The sequence below is a fragment of the Trachinotus anak genome, unplaced genomic scaffold, assembly GCF_046630095.1.
Source record: "Trachinotus anak isolate AG129_WGS33_773 ecotype Australia unplaced genomic scaffold, CSIRO_AGI_Tana_v1 ptg000002l, whole genome shotgun sequence".
NCBI classification, from domain to species: Eukaryota; Metazoa; Chordata; class Actinopteri; order Carangiformes; family Carangidae; genus Trachinotus; species Trachinotus anak.
Window position 1 is genome coordinate 9,385,367 of NW_027273853.1, and position 19,106 is coordinate 9,404,472.

The following is a 19,106-nucleotide window of genomic DNA, read 5'->3' on the forward strand; positions in this document are numbered from 1 at the left end:
TTGTTTTGGTCTATTTATTTACACAAATTAAATAGAGGTAGAACCATCTGTATTATTTACAAATTTACATTAAAAATAAATAGTCACAGAATATATACAAATAAATACAAATCCTATTCAAACCACTTCATGTACCCTCAAGGATAAAGTATCACAGGATCTATGATGTGAATCACACTTACATTCACACTTACTTGGTCATCGTGAGCGAGCCAAGCGCATGTTTATTTATTTTAAGCTCCTCAGTAAGAAATAAAACCAGACAAATACTGACATGAACTTCGACTTAAATGACTACAAATTATATGAAATGCTTGGGCCTGTTGCCTCTGAGAATTAACTATGTTCAAGATGTGTTCAGTCATTGTGGCTGACTATACTTCTGCTTCTGCTCAGCCCGCCACTCTGGTCAAAGGCAAGCTGAGCCATGCCGGGGATTATGTGGGTTACCGGACTTTGTAAATTTGTAATGTTCTAATTTGTGTGATGAAGGTGTGGTTTGTCCTGCCTTAACAAGTGCAAAAAGGTAACAGGAGAGTCTGTGCTTGATGGCCAGTGTGTACACGCCCACACGCACCTGAGAGGAGATCCGATCAGCCAGAATAATTCAAATCACCTGTGCAGGTTTACCCCTGATGTGCATGGCCTTTACTAGTTCGTGGCTATGGTCTTTCAGCCTTCACCCTTCAGACTGTATGGTTACGTCTTAGCTCTAATGACTACTGAGGGGTGACCACTTCTCTACTACCTGCCAAGCATGAAACAGCAGAGCTGAAGTACATGAATGGCTTCTTGTGAGCGAGTACAAACTGTTGGCCAGAAAACACAACTCTAGTCAGATGCTAATGATACTCTGTGTCTGACTGAATGTGTATGCAGGCAGTTGTTTGCTAATGGGTTAGCAATAATGTCTTGATAAGCTGATGGTATATCAGGGCTGTCTTTCTGTCCCCTAATGGTCAAACATCTATTAATGTAGCACTAACTGAATAAGCAAATTAAGCCTTTTTCAGTTTGCTTGGATCAACAGCCTCAGTATTTAATGTAATCTCTGTGCATCCTACTTGTCTGACAGTGTTCAGACTTTTCATCAGTGCTGTACTTCTTCCAACTTCAACAACATCCTATCATATGACTTTCTGAAGAGATATCCACAGCAGACATAACAGGTCTAGATTTAACCTTCTTGGAGGTGCATCTTCTCTGCAACTTTCTCATGGTGATTAAATTTCAAAAACTGGAGGTGGCATATAAGAGAGAAAGCTTATGATGCGATTGGGTAAGCCCAGCTTGTAAACAACTTCACGTGCTCTTGTGCCAAGAGCCCTCCTAACAGCCACTCTGCTGATCTGCTGTAGACTGAGGGGAGTCTCTAAGGAAGAGAAAACAATGGAAGTTATATTTTACTGATGCTCACTGGTGATCTAAGTACACAGTGACAGGATGCACACTTATTTTTAAAAAACTTACTCTCGTAGAACTCAAGGCAGAGGTAACAGGGAGATCCCAGACTGGTGTACTGGATGGGTTTTTTGTTCAGGTTATCCTTGGCATACACATTCCCCCCAAATTCCACAAGTAGCTCAACCAAGTCAGTGTTCTTTGTTTTGGCTGCATGATGAAGAGCAGTCTCATGTAGCTTGGCAGCATTAACATTTGCCCCTGAAGGAAAGAAAGACAGAACTGCATGAGTGAGAGAAGTAGCTCTGTTGCCTGCAGCGTTTGTGTTTATACATTAATTATAAAAGCCATGAGCATTTTATAAAGAAAATATCATTTGCAGTACACGTGAAAACAAACCAGCTGTAAGCAAAGCTTAACCAGATGGGGGAAACTCATTGTGCAGCAGTGAGCCTGCTCTCAGTTTGTATCTGTCAGAGCAACTAAAAGACACAATGAGCAGAAAACCATTTTCACAGTTTGCAGAGGAGCTGGGAGATCAATTAATGTAATGTTATTCTTAGCGCTGTTAACTCGGTAGTTGCAGCATTAAAAACACTTTTGGCCATGGGTGAAGTTAAAGTTTCACAGCTTCCTCTGTGTGACTTGGTCCACATTAATGGTTCAACCATTGGATGACATAACACAGACAACAAACGTGCTGCATCACTTCACTGTCTTACAGTGTATCACTCTGCCAGTCTAAACAATTATGATCGCGTTAGGCAAAGTGCACAGAGTCATATATATCTACATGTAAATAAGGATATTTTTAAGTTGTAAAATGGATATAATTACCATTAATAATGTAAATCATCTCAACAGACATTAGTAAAATAAGATGATTTACAAAATAACTCTTTACAAAAATTTATCTAATTTTATGGTAGTATCAATATTGTCCCATGGAGACTGGGCAGTTTATTTTGTGGTAATGAGCTGGTTACTGTAGTATCATAATATAGCTTAAATCTTGTCGTTTCTCATTTTCTCAGATCTTCAAAACATTTTATGATTGCTTTGACTGATTGATTGATCATTATCAAAAATGCTTTTGATGATTTAATGATCACAAGCAATGATTTAATTGCAGTTCTAATGAGTAAAATTATTTTTTTTAAATTTCATATCCAGGTAATATTGTTATACTTAATTTGACCCATTTCTGGATTTGCAGAATATAAACATGGACTCACCTGCACTGAGGAGAACTTTGGCGCAGTCGTAGTGTTGCCTGGCACAGGCTACATGAAGCGGTGTCCCATAGTGGCAGTCATGGGCCTCCATGAAAGCTCCTTGATCAATCATGAGCTGAACACAATCCGAATTACCTGTTGTCAGAGACAGGCAAAATCATTTCTATTTAGAAGAAACTTAAATACTCTGCAAGCATATCATCTTTCCAAGCACAGCTGGGAAAAAAAATCCCTGGAGGCGAGGAGAGACTCATTTCCTGTGGGCTTGAAAGGGGGCTGTAATATGTTTCGTCCTTCACAGAGGACGGGAGCTGTTGTTCAGCCTGAATAGATTTTGGCTGAGGTTTCACTTTAAAGATTTCTCCCTACAGTCATCACTGTTTTCATATCAATACTGCAATCATCTGACTATTTTCCAGTGCTTGCTAAGGCACTGAAACAGTAAGAATATGATCTAATAGTCTTACTGGGGATTGTGTGATTTGTTTTTTTTTTTTTTTTTAATTGCTACATCTTGAAAGGCTTTTAAATATGAATCAAGAGCTCAACAGTCGAGAGCTCAGGACCACAGGGACAAGCTTGCCATTGGTAGGGGATTGCATTCTGCTTTCTCTGTTCAGCTCTTTGTTCGTTTTTGTCTGTCAAGCCCCTACCTCTGGGAAAAACTTTGAAAATGTTTTCCAGCTGCTTATGAAGTGGGTAAAACTCCTCCCTGCCAGGCTTCTTGCATATAGTCTATGCTCCTAGCACTATTCAAAAAAAAAAAAACAAAAACTGAGGAACTTTGTGTAGTTAAGGCCTGCTTTAGTTATCCTGATTTATTTAAGAACATAACCTTTGTACACGTTTTCCACCAAGACAGAGAACTAGTTCCCCCAGATTTTTAACACAGTACAAACACTGAGGAATCCTGTCTGGAAATGTGAGACCAGTGACGCAAACATATGGCTATAAGTACATTCCTGTCTCATGTTGTATGTAACAGGACGCACCTCCCATGCAAGCCTCATGAAGAGGCGAGAAGGTAAACAGTGGAGGGTTAACTGTCGCTCCATACTCCAACAGTAGCTTAACACATTCAAGGCTACCAGCTGCACAGGCGTCGCACAAGGGAGTGCTACCATCGATGTTACGAGCATCCACCTGTGGGAGATAGAGGTATAACTAAGTCACACATACATCAATCTGTCAAATCAAGAAAGCCGCTGACTTGGCTTGATTCTCTTGTGAAACGTTCCTTGTTGTTGAAGCATTTCTGACTCCAGCTCACCTGTGCACCAGCGTCCAGCAGCAATCTGACACATTGGGTCTGTCCCTGTATACACGCCTCATGCAGCGGGGTGATGGAGTCAACAGCCACGATGTTAACTGCTGCACCTCCCTCAATCAGCTGCTGCAGCTGGAGGGCTCTGCCTTGTGCAGCAGCTTCATGCACTGCTGACCGGTCTGTCCAGAATCCAAGACCATGAGCTGCAAATATGTGAAACCAAACAAAGACTGAGCCGGTCTGTTCATAATGTTTAAGTTTTGTGGGTGTCTGGGTGTTGACTTATGATTAATAAAATTCTCTCTTCTGCACATTAAGCAACAGCTATTTAACACAATACCCAGGTTTGGAAGCTTTTAATGTTTCACAAATCATGTCCATCCTCCTCATTAAACGGCACAGAAAGGGGCACAGAAAAAAAATCACACGTATTGTATGTATAAGCTGAAACTCATGATTATTTTCATCATCAATTAATCTGCTAATTATTTTCTCAATTTGTTGTTTTGTCTATAAAACAAAACAGATAGGAATCAATTCTCATCACAATATCCTAGAGCAGCAACAGTCAAAAAAAAAAACAACAACTAAATATTCAATTTACTATAATATAAAAACTGAAGCCATTAAACATTTCAAAACTTTGTTTGAAAAATGACTGAAACAATTACAAAAAACAGTTGCCTATTAATTTTATTTCTACTGACAACTAATCACTGCAGGTCTAGTATAATCCAAGCCATCATAATAGCACAACGGTGAATTACATTGTAAGGCGTGTGTTGTGGGGTCATTAATCATTACTCAAGTATTTCACATTTGCTGTCACAGAGCAAAGAAAGCCGGGTCTGAGGTCGTTGTCCTTTCACTGATTCAGGTGCTGGTGCAGTTGCACAACATGCACCTCAGTGTCTACCGGCCTCACTGCCGTGCTCCCACATGAACAACCACTGTAAGAAAGCACATAGGTCCAGCTATAGGTCCAGCTATAGGTCCAGCTATAGGTCCAGCTATAGGTCGCCATGAAATGAAGGCTAATGACAGCTGGTCTTATCGCAGCTACCAAACCCCTCCAGCCCTGGGCTCAGATAACGCAGGTGGACTGGGCCACTGTTGGTCACCGACTCTAAGCTACTTACCGATTTCTCCATACAAGGACGGCCTGGCCCGAGTGATCTCCATCTCATGTTACCGCTGTCTTCTCCGTGAACCGCGTAGATTCAGCCGAGCACGTAATTTATTGTGGAGCAGAGGAGGAATAAAGACTGAAAGCTCCGCATTGTTACAGAAACACGCCGGGCAGCCGTGCGCCCCGTCAGAGCCGCTGAGGCGCAGCAGCCCGAATAAACAATGGTGTGGGATGCTGGGAAATGTAGGCGACTTGCCTACAAAGGAGGAGATCATTGAACGTCTCCAAAAGTCGAGTTAAATAATTGACTGAGTTAAGAGTTAAAGAACATAGGACACTAACACATGCGTAAAAGTAAATAATAAGCCTTAATTATTTGTTTATTTATTGCTTTAACTGCCTGGGCCTTTCTCCTGAGTTTCCAGAGTGTGGAAATGAATCAGAGTTTAGCTAGCTTGCTGTACCAGTATAAATAAGTAATAGCTAGCTAGCTATTGGATTAACCCGTAAAAACAAAGCTTTTAAGTGATGTAACGTATACAATGCAATCTCTTAAAATTATACTACAATGCACAGACAATGATGTTTGCAAGAACACAGGTAGGAATGTTTTCTTTTTGATTGTTTTGTTTTTTTTAGAAGCTAAGATGGCTAACTTTAGCTAGTGTGACACTCACTAAGACAAAATATGCTGTGACCATGACTGTCAGTGGAGCTATCCCTTTATTTATTTATTGTTTATTACTTTGCACATGTAATTCTTGCCTAAGTTTCCTTGGTTTTGGTGGAATTAGTGTTTACTGCTAATGGCTCATTTAGCAAACTCAGTCATTATCCCCATTTACATTTGGCTAATATTTGTTCCACATTCAGAGTCATGCTCCTTCATTTCCGTGTGGAGAAGGAAAAGTAGTTTTCCCCAGTGTTATCACATACTGAAAATGATCCCACACCACAAAAGCTGTTAAGACTTTTTGGTCAACTATGTTGGCCTCCTTATTGTCAGTAGTATCAGTCATTAGGATTTAGTTGCAAAGAAAAACACCAGGAATCCCCATGTCATTAGAGTGGCCAACCCTCAGTAGCTCCTTGCTCACTGCAGTTAAATATGTCATGTCGTAGTGTAAAACAGCCGAGCAACTCCTGGGGTTCCCCTTTGTAAAACATAATATTTGGGCAGGTGCATGGAGTCTTCCTGTCTTACATGTCTGTGGCGTATGAGCTGAGATTTTGAGCTTGCAAGTGGTACATTACTTTGCCAGAACTGAATTTAGTGGAAGAGCAGTAGCCTCTTTCACCACTCTGAGAGTTTGAATGTTACCACCTATTGTGACGCATTTGTATGCAAACAAAGGTTGTTATACATTTTAGTTTGGGCTGGCATGTTGAACTAAACCTCATTCTTCTTTGATGTCGTCTCCATAGCAAGCATCAACATTAAATATGTGCAACTATAGTGTTGTCATTGTGCATCATTGCTTATTTCTTGTTGTTGCCAAGAAACATAATAATGCTGCTTCTATTTGTTTGTGTAACATGTCTGGCAACCAATAAAGCGTAGAGTTCAAACGTTAAGTTTCCAGTCAGACTTCGTTGTAGTTGCCTAGGCTACACCATAAACCCACATACAATTTTCAGTTCTGGTATGAAAGTGGCACAAACACAAACCAACATAATTTTTTCTGGATATGTTGTAGCATTTCCTTTTGGCCAAGAAGTGTTTGAAAATGCAGTGGAAACAGTGGAGGCTTGTGAGATCTTTTAGGTTGCATCAGAATGTGAGCACTGATATCAGAGTGAAAAACCCCTTAACAACAACCCTCGAAATGTCATAAATGTGAATTCAGTATTATGGCACTATGTTTCATGTTAATCTTCCAGGCAGTTTCTAAAATTGTATGTCATGCTCATACAACCAAAATAACTACTTGTATTTACTCATATTTCATTGCGGTTACTTACTAAATGAAAAATATAAAGATAAGAGTCTCAGCCACTGCGAGCTAGGGCATTTCATGTACTGAAATATGTGGCAAATATTAACCAACCTTTATCTTAACCAACAGGTTAAGATGAAGTGTTGCAAGATGTTCCCCCCTCTGTACTCCAGAGGCCTTATTTCTGCTAAAGTGGCTCACTTTATCCAGCTTGCAGTAGATATACACATTAATGCCATATTCTTGTTACTTTTTTAGACAGTGTCTTTTTTTATACTATCACTAGGTTGCAACAAAGTCAGACATTTTCTGATTTATAAAATTGGTCCACCAATTCCTCAGATTGATGTCTAGGTCATTTCAGTATGCTCTGACGACTCTGTTGTTTCCTGCTGGCAGGCACATTTACCAATAAATCCTTCTCATGAAATAACAAAAGACACTGTCAATCTATGCCCTCTAGCATGATGCGTTTTTTGATTTGATCAACACGACAATGTTATTTGTCTTTTTCTTCTAAAATCATGATGTGACAACTCTATGGCAAAGGTCTGGTTAAGTTTAGGCACAAAACAATTTGTTTAAGTGCGGTTTGGATTAAAATAAGTGAAAATAAGTTTGTTAATCATTGTGATTTGGGCTAAAATGATCACTTTGCTAAACGCTATGGCAGCGTTGTCATAAGTACAATAATAAACACTTGGTTAAGATTATAGAAAGATCATACTCATCTGGCTTTAATTAAAACTTAAATGTGAAGACATGGTGTGTTGGGGCACTTGCTGAAATAACTGGCCATCAGCTAGCGTGCACTTACTAGAAATGGTCACCTGTAGTTTTATAAGTATAAATCTATTAAAACATTTATTTCATCTTGTATTGCAACACAAAAAATCAACTGAAAAACAAACAAACAAACAAAAAAATCATTCCCTATTCAGTGTTTGAGTGTGTAAATTTAATCATTAAAGTCCCCTAAAACATTCTACACTGGAACGAAAAAGTAGTGCCCATATGGAAAGTAGCGTCCATGGCATGGACGCTACTTTCAGCGAACAATCCCACATTGTTGTGCTGCATTTTATAGATGTGAAAATTATTGTCGTGCAGCAACAGCTGTTGTTTGTTGTTTGTAATGATACAAAATGATTATGAATAAATGTCCAAAACCTCATTTTACAGCTAACTACAGAGCAAACGACTGAGTATTCATTTTATATGGAGTAATAAAGAAGCGAAATAGCCATGGTATGCATATTTTGGTGGTGAGAGCCCAGAGACTCAACCACACAAGCAATGTTTGGGACTAGAAAGGAAAAAGGTGGAAGTGACTCAAACCTGCATAGAGTTGGATAGTTGGGAGTTCACAGCAGTCATGGCCCCACTGAAGTTGATATCAAAAATATTCCCTAATCAAGCTTTAAATTGTCGTTTACCTCATTGGCGGTGAATTGTTATCACTCCATTTTCTGTCAGAAATACTGATTTGTTATCATGAGTAGAAATAAAACCTGGACCCAAATCTGGTGCCTCCACTTGGTTAATTTTGAGAGGATGGATGTGATGGTGAATATACAGGATGCTAATCATATGTAACCACTGATCCTAACTTCCTCCATCTGCAGCTTCATCAAACCACTGTATTGCAGAATACGCGGTGTACTCGGATATAGTTTTTTATCATGTGACATCGGCAGTATAGTTATATAGTTATATAGCTATCAATCATTCATTTTCAGGGGAAAGAGGAAGCAGAAAGCAGAAGCGAGGACCGCAGCCTCAAACTAACCTCGCCATAGCTTTAACAGCCGCCTCGCCACCGCCACAGTTTGGTGCGGACGTTCAAGATGGATGCTTTCCTCTCGATAGGTTTCTGTTTCTTTTTCGAAACGGACTAAACATGCGCCCATAGCCCACGCATGGATACACGTCGGGGACTTACGAGCTTTCATCATTAAACGGATTTATTACCCGTGAAGCGATGAAATAGATTTTAGTGGATATATTTGCTCCTACACGTCTGGGCTGTCGTCTATTTTGTAACTTCCTGGTTGTCGCATTAATATGTCTGTCGAAACTGCGGCGAAAGCCCAAGTGACTTTAAAAGGATTATTGGACACAAAATACATGGGACTTTATAATTCTGCTGTAATGCTTAAATCCAGAGACAACTGTTTCCAACGAAGGGCAAAGGGGGAGCGACAGATTTCATAAGAGTTCAGCAATGGAAAGTGGAAATGGTGGTGCCTCGAGTAAAGGTGACGAGCCTTTTCCCTTCCTGTAACTTTAATCTAAACAAGAGATTTGGCTTGGAGATTTGTTTCACCACCCATACCTTTCATATGGACATATTATTTTTATATGCACCGACGGGAAATGACGAGTAGACTGTGTTGTCTGTCACAGGACAAATAGTCCTAGGCTTGTGAAACTTTTTTTTTTTTTTTTTTACAGTAAACAAAAACCCAATGTGCTGTATTTTCGCTGCGTCGCTTGTGTGCTGTGCTCATGTTTGTGTTTTTATCCACTTTCAGGTGTGTTAGAGCCTGTTTCAGACACTTCTGACGTCTTTCAAAACAGTATTTTGGCTCCTCTTCAAAGTGCGTACTTGTATGAAGAGTCAAAGCAGTCTTTCAAATACAAGTCCGCAGTCTTGGTTAAGAATCCAGTTCTGGAGGAAAAGGTCTGTTTACAACTTTTGCAAATAAAAAATAAGGCATGGAAACAGAAATTGCAAACAGAAAAGGGTAATCTCAACAAGAAATGAAAATGGCATTTCATAACACTGATTTTTATTTCTTCTTCACGTCAGTATGATGCCTTCAGAGCAAAGAGAAAAGAAGCAGGATATTCAGAGGAGGATTTGAAAGAATCCTATGGATTTTTACTGTTTGATGATGTCAACAAGGTACAGACAAGACACACTGCCACACCGGAGACAATACGTGTTCCTACATATCTTCTGATCATGCTGATGTTCTTATTCTTACTAGGCTCATGCGCTTGGAGAAACTGGTGTTCTCACAGGAAACAGTACATGTACAACTCTGGGAGATCCTCGGAAAGGTAAATTAGGATTTATTTTTACTTCCTCAAACTGCCACTATGTCTATAAGTGGTGAGCTCATCAGAACAGTTTAGTTATGCATGCTACAGCTCAGCCTTGAACAAAAAAGAGGTCGTATTTCTATGCAGAAAATGCCCGTTCTAGACTTATGCGCAATTGCTGTAACATATAACTTAAATATACTTACTCATTACAAAGAACTATATTAAGTCTTTCTTGTTTGTTTAAAGTAGTTATTACCTTGATTGTCATATCCGGGACACTGTCTGTGGTGAAGAATCTGTTGTGCAGGTCAAGCTGAAGTATAGTCCATGCTGAGTGCCTGGTGCTCCCCTGCCTTTGAAAGTGAAAGCAAGTTAAAGAGCTGTATAAATGTATACAAATGAAAGTGGAAGAATGCGTTGTGAAACAGAAACTATAATCTGGTGTAAAGAAATTCAGGATGTGAAGGGCGTTGGAGGGAGAAAGTCAGTGTTTTCATTTATAACCCGTGTCACTGCACACTGCAGCACTGATCTCCCTTAACTGTAAACATGCACTTTTACTTATAAGTTTAAGTTAGAAATGTTGCTTCTCAAAGCTTTTCTGTATTAGGCTTCTACCTGCTCTAAGCTGTGATAAGTGTAGAGGCTATCGGGTATAAACACTGGTCAAAGTCCTTTATGTGGAGCTGTTTTTCAGTGGACAGTAGTATGAAATTACACTGAAATGGAACAAGAAAACAAGAGCCCCATAGTGTCACATGTAATCAAATATAGCAGTGTTGCATGAGGATCTCTGTTTTACTTAGCATCCATTCCTATTTTGATCTGTTTTAGTTTTTGTACAGGTTAAAAATGTCATTTAGCAGATTTTGTTAGGTACCCTCTCATAACAAACACCTAACATTAGAACTATCAACTTTCTTTATGGATTTAAGAGACATTTGGGAAGGTTATACTGTCTTCATTTGCTACTGTTACTTCCCTCACTTTCACAGCAGACTGCAGGTGAGGGAGTAGAAAAAAACCCACCAAACCTGCCAAACCTGTCACTGACTGTTTGCTTTACCTGCTATGTTCAGATTTGTAACTTGTTTTCCATTAGAAAGAGAGCTGAGTTGAGTCTTTGTCAAGTGTCTTACTTATCCTCATTCATATTTTAATTAATTGTAATTATTTAGTTGTGCTTTTTATATTTTAATAACCTGATGTCTGAAGGCCTGTACACAGTAACTTGACTGTACTTTCAAAATGGCTCTTACCTCACTGCAGAAAAGACACTATGTTGTGAGACATGTACAGGCCTATAAAAGCAGCCTTCAGTGAGAAAACAGCAATGCACTCCCTTTATCCTTCAGCTGGCTAATGTAATACTCCTGTCAAACAACCTCTTTTTAAGCCTTAATATAATATATATATATATATATATATATATATATATATATATATATATATATATATATATATATATATATATTAGCATGTATTAGCAGTAGCAGCTACTTTTGCTGAGTTTTAGCTACATTCTAATGCCACTAGAAAACACCAATAATTTGGATCAATAATTCCTAAAGTGTTCATGTTAATGTTCATCCCTTTTAGATCCCACAGTGGGTGAGGTCATTCAGATAATGTGATAAACGTGTGGTGTGTCCTTGACAATTGTGAAACATTCATCTTTTAAGGTGTGGCTGTGCTGCTATAGGAGAGTTTGGAAAGTCACTACAAAGTTATGAGTTAAACATTGTAGTTTTTTTATGATGTCTCCTAATCTAAATAATTCACCCTCCCTCTGTTTATTTCTACACATTAAGTGAAAGTTTTCTGTGTTTGCTCAGGTGTTTACATATCAATGTACTCTGACTGTTTGGATCTGAATCGCTGGTATCATGGGAAATCTGGATACATTGCCATCATCAGGCTGACAAAGGTACCTAAAAAATGGAGAAATGTGGCCAATGTGTTATCATTCAAAGAAAAAAATATAACTTTATGAATTTAATCAATGTCCCTCTGTGGTTACCACCAGGGGAGAGTTAAAAAGGTTGTAGAGAACTACACCCAGCATTTCACAGCACCCACTGTGGAGTTTGACTGCCATGTGTCAGAACAGCTGCCCTCAGTTTCTGCCCAAACGAGCTCCTTTCTTGCTTTTGAGAGAACCCAGGTAAGAGGAGGCATGTGTAGATGTGTTTAATTTGTTCATTCGGCAGATATTTTTCACTTCCTCACTTAATATAGAACTAAAATTGTGCAGAAATGTGAAAGCCACTGGAACACACTGTACTGATTTCATGAAAACATTGAAGATTTAACTAGTATTGTATTGGTCCTTAGATGTTGTGGTAGTGGTATTTGTTTCCTTCTTATATGACTGTGTGTAGATGCATCTTTGTGAGTACTGTTGTGCACCTCAGTACATTACAGCATGTAAAGAAGGAAAAATGAAAGGACATCTGGCAGCTCATGTGCCTCTTGTTTTGGTCTTGCAGTATTACATGTACGAGCTGTTAGGTGATCGAAGCAATGAAACCTCTCAGTCTCCCAGTGCTGCCTGTCCTTTCGCTATTGTATCGTTTTCATATACGGACACCAAAGCAACACTTGTAGCACCACAGGAGACAAGGTACTGTGACACTATAGCAACGCATGCTCCGCCCTGAGAATTGTAGTATATTTGTAATCTAATACAATTCAATACAATATTTAAGTTCTATTAATTAATTCTTTCTTAATTTCTCTTTTCAGTGAGGAGGAAAAGCAGGGTAAGTAACACATAGCAAATCCAGCCGTGTTTCTCATATAATTTGCTGTCAAAAAGAAGTACAATATCACAGCCATAAGGTTTATTATTTTGTAATTCAGCTACAGAAACAGCCCATATTTGAGACTGTATGAATAATATGTAATCAAACCTAACACATAGCTATCCATTCGTGAAAGAATATTACACCTCGCACAGTTTTAAATAATGGCAGTAATTCAGTTATTTGTTTAGTTATTTGTATGTGAACATACACTGACTAGCCACTGTACACCTATACAATCTATTGCAATGCAGTACAACAGCTCTGTCACAGACTCTACATTTATGAATCTTATAATGATATAAATATCATGTCACTTTACAGCTATACTCAATAAAGTGTTTACTAAAGATGGACTCTAATGAACACGCAAATAACTTCTTAATGGTTGTATTTTATTTCAGTTTGTCATTATTTGCCCTGGAGGGGCCAGCTTCAAATAGGCACCCAGTTCTACAATGTTGCACTGAAGTCTACTGCAGGGGCCTTGATTCCTGCAAAACTGTAAGTTAAATGTGCATATAGAAAATACATGCTGTATTCTTTATTGACTTAGATCATTGAGTTATTTTAGCTATATTCTGTATTTGTCTTTTTTCCCCACTTAAGGCCACCAGTGGTCAAAGTTGACAGAGCAATTTCCATGTCAGATCTCATACAGCTGTTGCCAAGAGCTGTCTTTGAAAGCTGCTTCTCCGGTGAAGGTGTGTTTTCAAGATGTCAGAAAGAATATCTTGATTATCCAGGAGTAAATTTGGGGAATATTTGAACATAATTCCTGGATTTAGTATGCAGTAAAGAATTTGGCTTTTTTGCTGTCTTTCAGTCTGTCTGGATGGCGTATACTGCAGTCTGAGTGAGCTGATTTCTTCCGAGGTGGAAGAAACCAACTCACTGTCTCTACTTCTGCAGCAAATCAAGGAGAAAGATCTTGTAAGTATGTTTATTACAACCTTTAAGCCATTGTAAGACTCAGTCATTGCTTCCATAAAATGCCCAAAGAAAATGACAAATCATAATTTATCAGAGCCCATAAGTGGTGTTTTATTTGTATAATCAGTTTGGCTATCAATCAGAAACCTGAAGTACTCAATTTACACTGACATGAAACAGAGAATGAAGCAACTCTGTCTCTTTTTACAACTGTAACCAGCAAGAGATTGGTGTTTTTCCTTTATCAAAGAATGACTTAAACAATTGAAGTGACAATAGACAACTTTTTTTTGTTGTTTTTGTTTTAACTTATCATTATGAAGTAAATATTGATTGCACAATGTAATGGCTATAGAATAATGACAATCTAAGCCTCGTTTTAGCTCTGCAATTCTCTGCACAAAATTCAACAGAAAAATGAGGGCTCAATTTACAGCACAAAAGAAGTGCACCTCCCACCCCACGACCAAAACAGAAAGAGGACAGTACGTTTTTCCCCCTGTAGCTATCGGTAGCTTTCCCCATGTGGCGTACATGGCGGTCGATGGAACGGTCAGACTAACTGTGGAAACTCAACCTGGCAAAAAAGAGCCCATTTCTCAGAAGAGGCAAAGGGGGTAACTCATAGAAACTGAGGTAAAAAGTGAAAATTGGACAGGCATGGAGAGAGCCATGGTTGGACTGGGACAGACATTCAGCCCTGGCCTTATCTTCTGGGAACGGCTTGATTTGGATTTTGGATTTTATGCTGGACTGCAACAGCAGGGCCAGCCTTATAATCACATGATTGACTGACTGACTGACTGACTGAGTGATAGAGTTGAGTGATATACATATATACAGTATATCTCCAATATTGGCATAAACAGTTTCTGTTAGAGGGGTGTTTATAGCCTGCAGTGTTAACAAATTAGCACAAGTTTCCAGATTTGGAGACTTTTTTCAAAAAAGCACCTAGCCACAAATCTAGCGACTTTTTGCACAAACCTTGGCGATGTGTGAGAGACTAAATAAGAAAGATATTCTGTCGCCTCTAACACAAACACAGAGGGCTGAATTTGGCTGACGCTTGGCAGCAGTTGAAAAATCCTTTTTGTTTTGGAAGATTCCTAACTGGATTAAATGACCTGGAAGTATCTAAGCGGCAGTCATGATAAGAGGTGTTCAAATTATCTAAATGATAAGGAAAGGAGCTTCAGTGCTTCCTATCTTATCTCCTTTAGCAGAAGAAACACTGGATCATCCTTTATGAAAGGACACGAGAAAATGCAGTCCCACAATTCCTTGCTGCAAGATATAAAGCAATGCACCTATGGATGTATTGGACGCACCATTGTAGTTTAATCCCGACAGATCCACATAAATAAAGAAACAACAGAGCATCTGTTTTATCCTTGTATCATGATCCAAAACTTATGGAAATCCTACTCTGAGCTCCGAATCCATAAATATAGATTTATTGTCTCTCAAATCTGTCCAGATTTCTAGTTAACAACATAATTATCATTTGAGTAAATTCCATCCCAGTGTGTAAAGCACTAAAAATGTATTTTCTTTACTTAACAAATTCATAAAAATGTCAAAAGCACCCATATCAGGAAACTCTATATACTTATTTCTGAATATAATTTATTTTGACCTCTTTCTCAGTTTTTTATGTGGTGGATTTGACTTTATGTCTGATGTTTAAAAAAATGTAACTGACAACCTCTTTTTTGCACAGGCTCTTCCTGTTGCGCTGAACGACGGTGGTTTTCTTATCCTGTTGCACTCCTCTTATTTCCTCACATATGATGGTAAGATATAAAAATGATGACAATATAGTTGGTTTGGGTATCATTTGGAATCTAACGATTCTGATTATTACAATTTTGATTCTGCCTATCAATTCCAATTCTAAGTGATTCTCATTTCCAATTCTTTGAGAGTGGGGTTGAAACAGGTCACATGCTTATTTCACAGAAATAACTTAAAATTTTAAAAACCTTGAAAGGCCATGACTTATCCACGTATAACATGCATGGCAGCAAGCAGTTCATTGTTTGAATCTGTGACAAGGTGTGTGTTCTGTAACTACATGTGATGACCTTGGTCCATGCAGTTCTTTGTCCTCTCCAAACAGTATTATTAATTGCAGTATTTGCACAAATTTGACATACTAAAAACTGTGTGTTTTTAGCAATTTGATCAAGTAAAGCTAGTTTTCTTACTCATTAAGAATAAATCACGGGTTATTTAATTGTCTTATAACAGAACTGAGGACAAGGAGGCAGGAGAGAGAGAACGACATCATATGTCAAACACTGTACACTCGTTAATGTGCATACCATGCTGATGAAGGTGTTTTGGCATGTTAGTAGTGCATCCCCCATTGCATGGAACACATTTGCCACATAGTACACCAGTAGACTAAACATGTCCTGGTACTGAAACTTAAACTAGAACCAGTGAGAGAACTGATGAGCAGAATCTAAATCTAAATTTCTCATTGATTCCTTTGGAATTGGAAGTTTGGATTTGGAAACGGGTCTGGATGCCCAACAATAATTATCTGTCTCATGAAAAATTTGCTGAATTATATTTTTGTGAACCACCGTAATTCTTCTCTAGTCTATCTAAAGTATATCTTTGTTTCTTTTTAGATACTGGATCAAATGATGCTGAGGTCCTGCAAGGCATGTTTGTTTTTCCAGCCTCACGGATTATACAGAGAGGTGATTTCAACATGCATTTATAGTTTCATTATATGTTTCTCAAATAATGCCTTAAATGGATCAACGACTGCCCCACTCAGCGATGCTTGTATCTTCTGCTGATGAGCAGTAATGACATTCAAGGAAACAAAATTAAACAGGTATTCTTTCTTTCTTCTATCAAAGGCACAAAATCTGGACAAAGAAAAGCAACTATGTCATCTGAAATCCTCCGGATTCTACCAGTACTTAGTTATGCAGAGGGTGAAGTTGAGAAAACACCCTTCGATCCAAGTGAAGAACCATGCGAAGTATTGGCGCAACATATGCAGAGTTATGCAGCACTAATAAATCCTGGGTTGGCATTAAGTCCCTCAAGGGAAGTGAGCATCTTTCCAGATCAGTATGATGTGCCTGATGCACACAAACACCTCTACTCATCCCCCGAGTGGACTAAAAGGGCATTGCAGAGCTTCAAGTTGTACATGAGCAAACCAATTTCCTTTCAACTGCCAGTGGCCAAGGCTTCAGAAATCCTGGCAGCTGGACAAGAGGAGCGAAGAGAAGACCTTGATGATGATGTCTACATCTGTCTGTCATCTCCTGAGGAGGCACCAGCCAACCCTATTGTCATGGGGTTAGAAGACCAGTTGACAGATCAGAAGTGTCCTGTAAACATTGAGACATCTGTGGACAGTTGTATAACAAGTGCTGAAGGACAAGTTTACTTAACAGCTGTGCCTCAAAATGTTGCACCAGATGACTTGCAAGCTGGAGATGCAACTAAAGACAATGAAAAATCTGACCTGTCTGTAATAGTCAAAACTGATGACACAGGGGCAAATAATCTCCCGACCTCCCCCACATCAGATGACCTTTCAGCAGAGCTGATTGTCAGCATCACTTCAGCAGAGCAAACTCTCACTGATGAGAGTTTAACTGTGATCAGTACTGTGTCAGCAACAAAGCAAAATGACATGCAGCTTTCTGGTTTTTCAGCAGCCAAAGTGCAAACAGCAGGAGCTAACTCTCTGCATGATGAGACTGTCAAAATCCAAAATAAAGATTGCCCTGAGGTCCCCAATTTCACAAAAACGAAAGGAAGGAAACTATGCAGGGGACCTTCCAAAGGTTTGGAAAAAATATCTAAAGCTAGTGTTGAGAATCTCAGTTTACAGAAAGTCAAAATACCAGGGGAGGATGACATCTCCACGATTCAGAAGGATGACCAGGCCAAGGAATCATTAGTCCACTCAAAGCTCAACAATCTTTCGAATGTTGATTGGAGAAAATTACCAAGGCGAAAACGCAAATTTGGAAAAGTATCATCTAGAAATAAGAAAGTGAGATCTGCTACTGTTGGTTTAGCAGAGGAGAAAAAATCCGCCCCCGGACAGCAAAGCTTGGAGGGCAACACTTTAATGGAACTTGAAGTTTGTCCTTTGAGAAAGAAAACTGAGCGCTGGGACTTAAAGCCAGTTATCAGCGAATGTGGAAGAATCTTGGTTCCTTATGGGTCTGTAGATGTTGCTGCTCAGATTTTTAGACAGTGTTTAGTGGATAAATCTCAGTGTACAAAAGATCAACAGCACCCTCAAAAAATGTTGAGTGACGTGTCTCTGAATACGCCCGACAAAGTCAAAATGAAGGAAGACTCTAGCACTGCTCCAGAGACAGAAATGGAGGCCACGGCGTCCAAGGATGGAGGGAACCATTTTCATAATTTTGTGGCCAGTCTTATTAATACTGAACATCTATCTCTGAGACAATCAAACACTGGTTCATTGCCTTTAAATCAAGAGAGTTGTGACCATTCTTCAAGGAATGATGCCAAAGATACTCCCCCCTCAGAAGCAATTAAAGAAAAGCACACTGATAACTCCTCCCCAGGAAAGTGTGCAACAAAGGGAGAATTTCTGCTGAGTAAACTAAAATCAGTTCTTCTAAGGGGAAAGAGAAAAACTGATTTCCTTGTGTCAGAGGGTACACCTACAGATACTGCCCAGAACACTGAGCCTTGTCTCAAGAAGGGCAAAGGTGACTCTGATGCTGAGACATCTAAAAGTAATAATGCAACTGCAAGTGTCCAGGACGCAAATTTGGGTGTGAACGAAGTTCCAAAGATGCAGTCAGTTGATCCTCTGTTTGCATATGCCTTAGGCCTGACCCCTAAAGAGAAACCAGATAAGGCACAAACAAGTGAGGATCAGGATTCTCAAATAAGGAAAAACTCATCAGAGACACAAGAACAAACCATTCTAGACAAACGACCTCAAATCATGCCAAAGCCTCCATCAATTTTCCCAAGAAGGGGTAGGATCAAAACACTCAAAAAGCATCAAGGCATCTCAGCAGAATATATTAAAAAGAAATGTAAGTCATATTTTAAAATTTTTAGATTTGGAATGCATTATTTGTGTATACTGAGTAAAATCCATCTAGTATTGTGCATGACATTAAAACTGACTGACCCTTTCTTGGCTCTGTTACTTCTGCAACTGTCCTCAGCATGCTGCCACTGTGCTTTGTGTTAGCTAACTCTTAAATTGCTTTTGAGCTTCTCTTGCCTATGCCGCATTTTTGCCAGTTCTATCCAACTGCACCCAAAGGTGGCTTAACAAACAAATTCCTTTGTTGAAAACAATGGCATAGTTTA

General features: G+C 39.0%; 2 protein-coding genes across 6 annotated transcripts in view; one reads left to right on the plus strand and one right to left on the minus strand.

The window, feature by feature from the left end:
* On the minus strand, positions 1 to 8,924 carry LOC139630903 (ankyrin repeat and SOCS box protein 13-like). 2 transcript variants are annotated; one of them, XM_071494755.1, is made up of 6 exons: positions 8,759 to 8,924; positions 3,907 to 4,106; positions 3,629 to 3,779; positions 2,637 to 2,771; positions 1,471 to 1,662; positions 1 to 1,372 (listed from the first exon to the last, which is right to left on the minus strand). In XM_071494755.1, the coding sequence occupies exons 1-6, from the start codon at positions 8,922 to 8,924 to the stop codon at positions 1,224 to 1,226; spliced, it is 993 nt and encodes a 330-aa protein (XP_071350856.1). In that variant the 3' UTR covers positions 1 to 1,223. The 2 variants fall into 2 exon arrangements, with proteins under 2 accessions (XP_071350856.1, XP_071350862.1); XM_071494761.1 differs by lacking the exon at positions 8,759 to 8,924 and adding an exon at positions 5,043 to 5,239.
* Positions 5,340 to 19,106, plus strand: part of tasor2 (transcription activation suppressor family member 2) — a 24,239-nt gene continuing 10,472 nt past the window's right edge. The window contains exons 1-14 of one of the 4 annotated variants that reach the window (XM_071494692.1): positions 5,340 to 5,632; positions 9,504 to 9,652; positions 9,782 to 9,877; positions 9,963 to 10,035; positions 11,856 to 11,947; positions 12,047 to 12,184; positions 12,510 to 12,643; positions 12,766 to 12,782; positions 13,229 to 13,328; positions 13,434 to 13,528; positions 13,651 to 13,757; positions 15,481 to 15,553; positions 16,400 to 16,471; positions 16,637 to 18,823. In XM_071494692.1, coding sequence (XP_071350793.1) covers positions 5,575 to 5,632; positions 9,504 to 9,652; positions 9,782 to 9,877; positions 9,963 to 10,035; positions 11,856 to 11,947; positions 12,047 to 12,184; positions 12,510 to 12,643; positions 12,766 to 12,782; positions 13,229 to 13,328; positions 13,434 to 13,528; positions 13,651 to 13,757; positions 15,481 to 15,553; positions 16,400 to 16,471; positions 16,637 to 18,823 — 3,391 coding nt within the window. In that variant the 5' untranslated portion in view covers positions 5,340 to 5,574. Of the gene's footprint in view, positions 5,633 to 9,089; positions 9,228 to 9,503; positions 9,653 to 9,781; positions 9,878 to 9,962; positions 10,036 to 11,855; positions 11,948 to 12,046; positions 12,185 to 12,509; positions 12,644 to 12,765; positions 12,783 to 13,228; positions 13,329 to 13,433; positions 13,529 to 13,650; positions 13,758 to 15,480; positions 15,554 to 16,399; positions 16,472 to 16,636; positions 18,824 to 19,106 lie in introns of those variants that run through there. The other 3 variants (XM_071494712.1, XM_071494719.1, XM_071494701.1) reach the window with 3 other exon arrangements.

Coding starts and splice junctions, on each gene's coding strand:
- LOC139630903 (XM_071494755.1), bottom strand. CDS start 8,924: ATGATGAAAGCTCGTAAGTCCCCGACGTGTATCCATGCGTGGGCTATG. Junction 2,772..3,628: donor TCATGAGGCTTGCATGGGAG/GTGCGTCCTGTT, acceptor CTCTGACAACAG/GTAATTCGGATTGTGTTCAG. Junction 1,663..2,636: donor CAAAGTTCTCCTCAGTGCAG/GTGAGTCCATGT, acceptor TCTTTCCTTCAG/GGGCAAATGTTAATGCTGCC.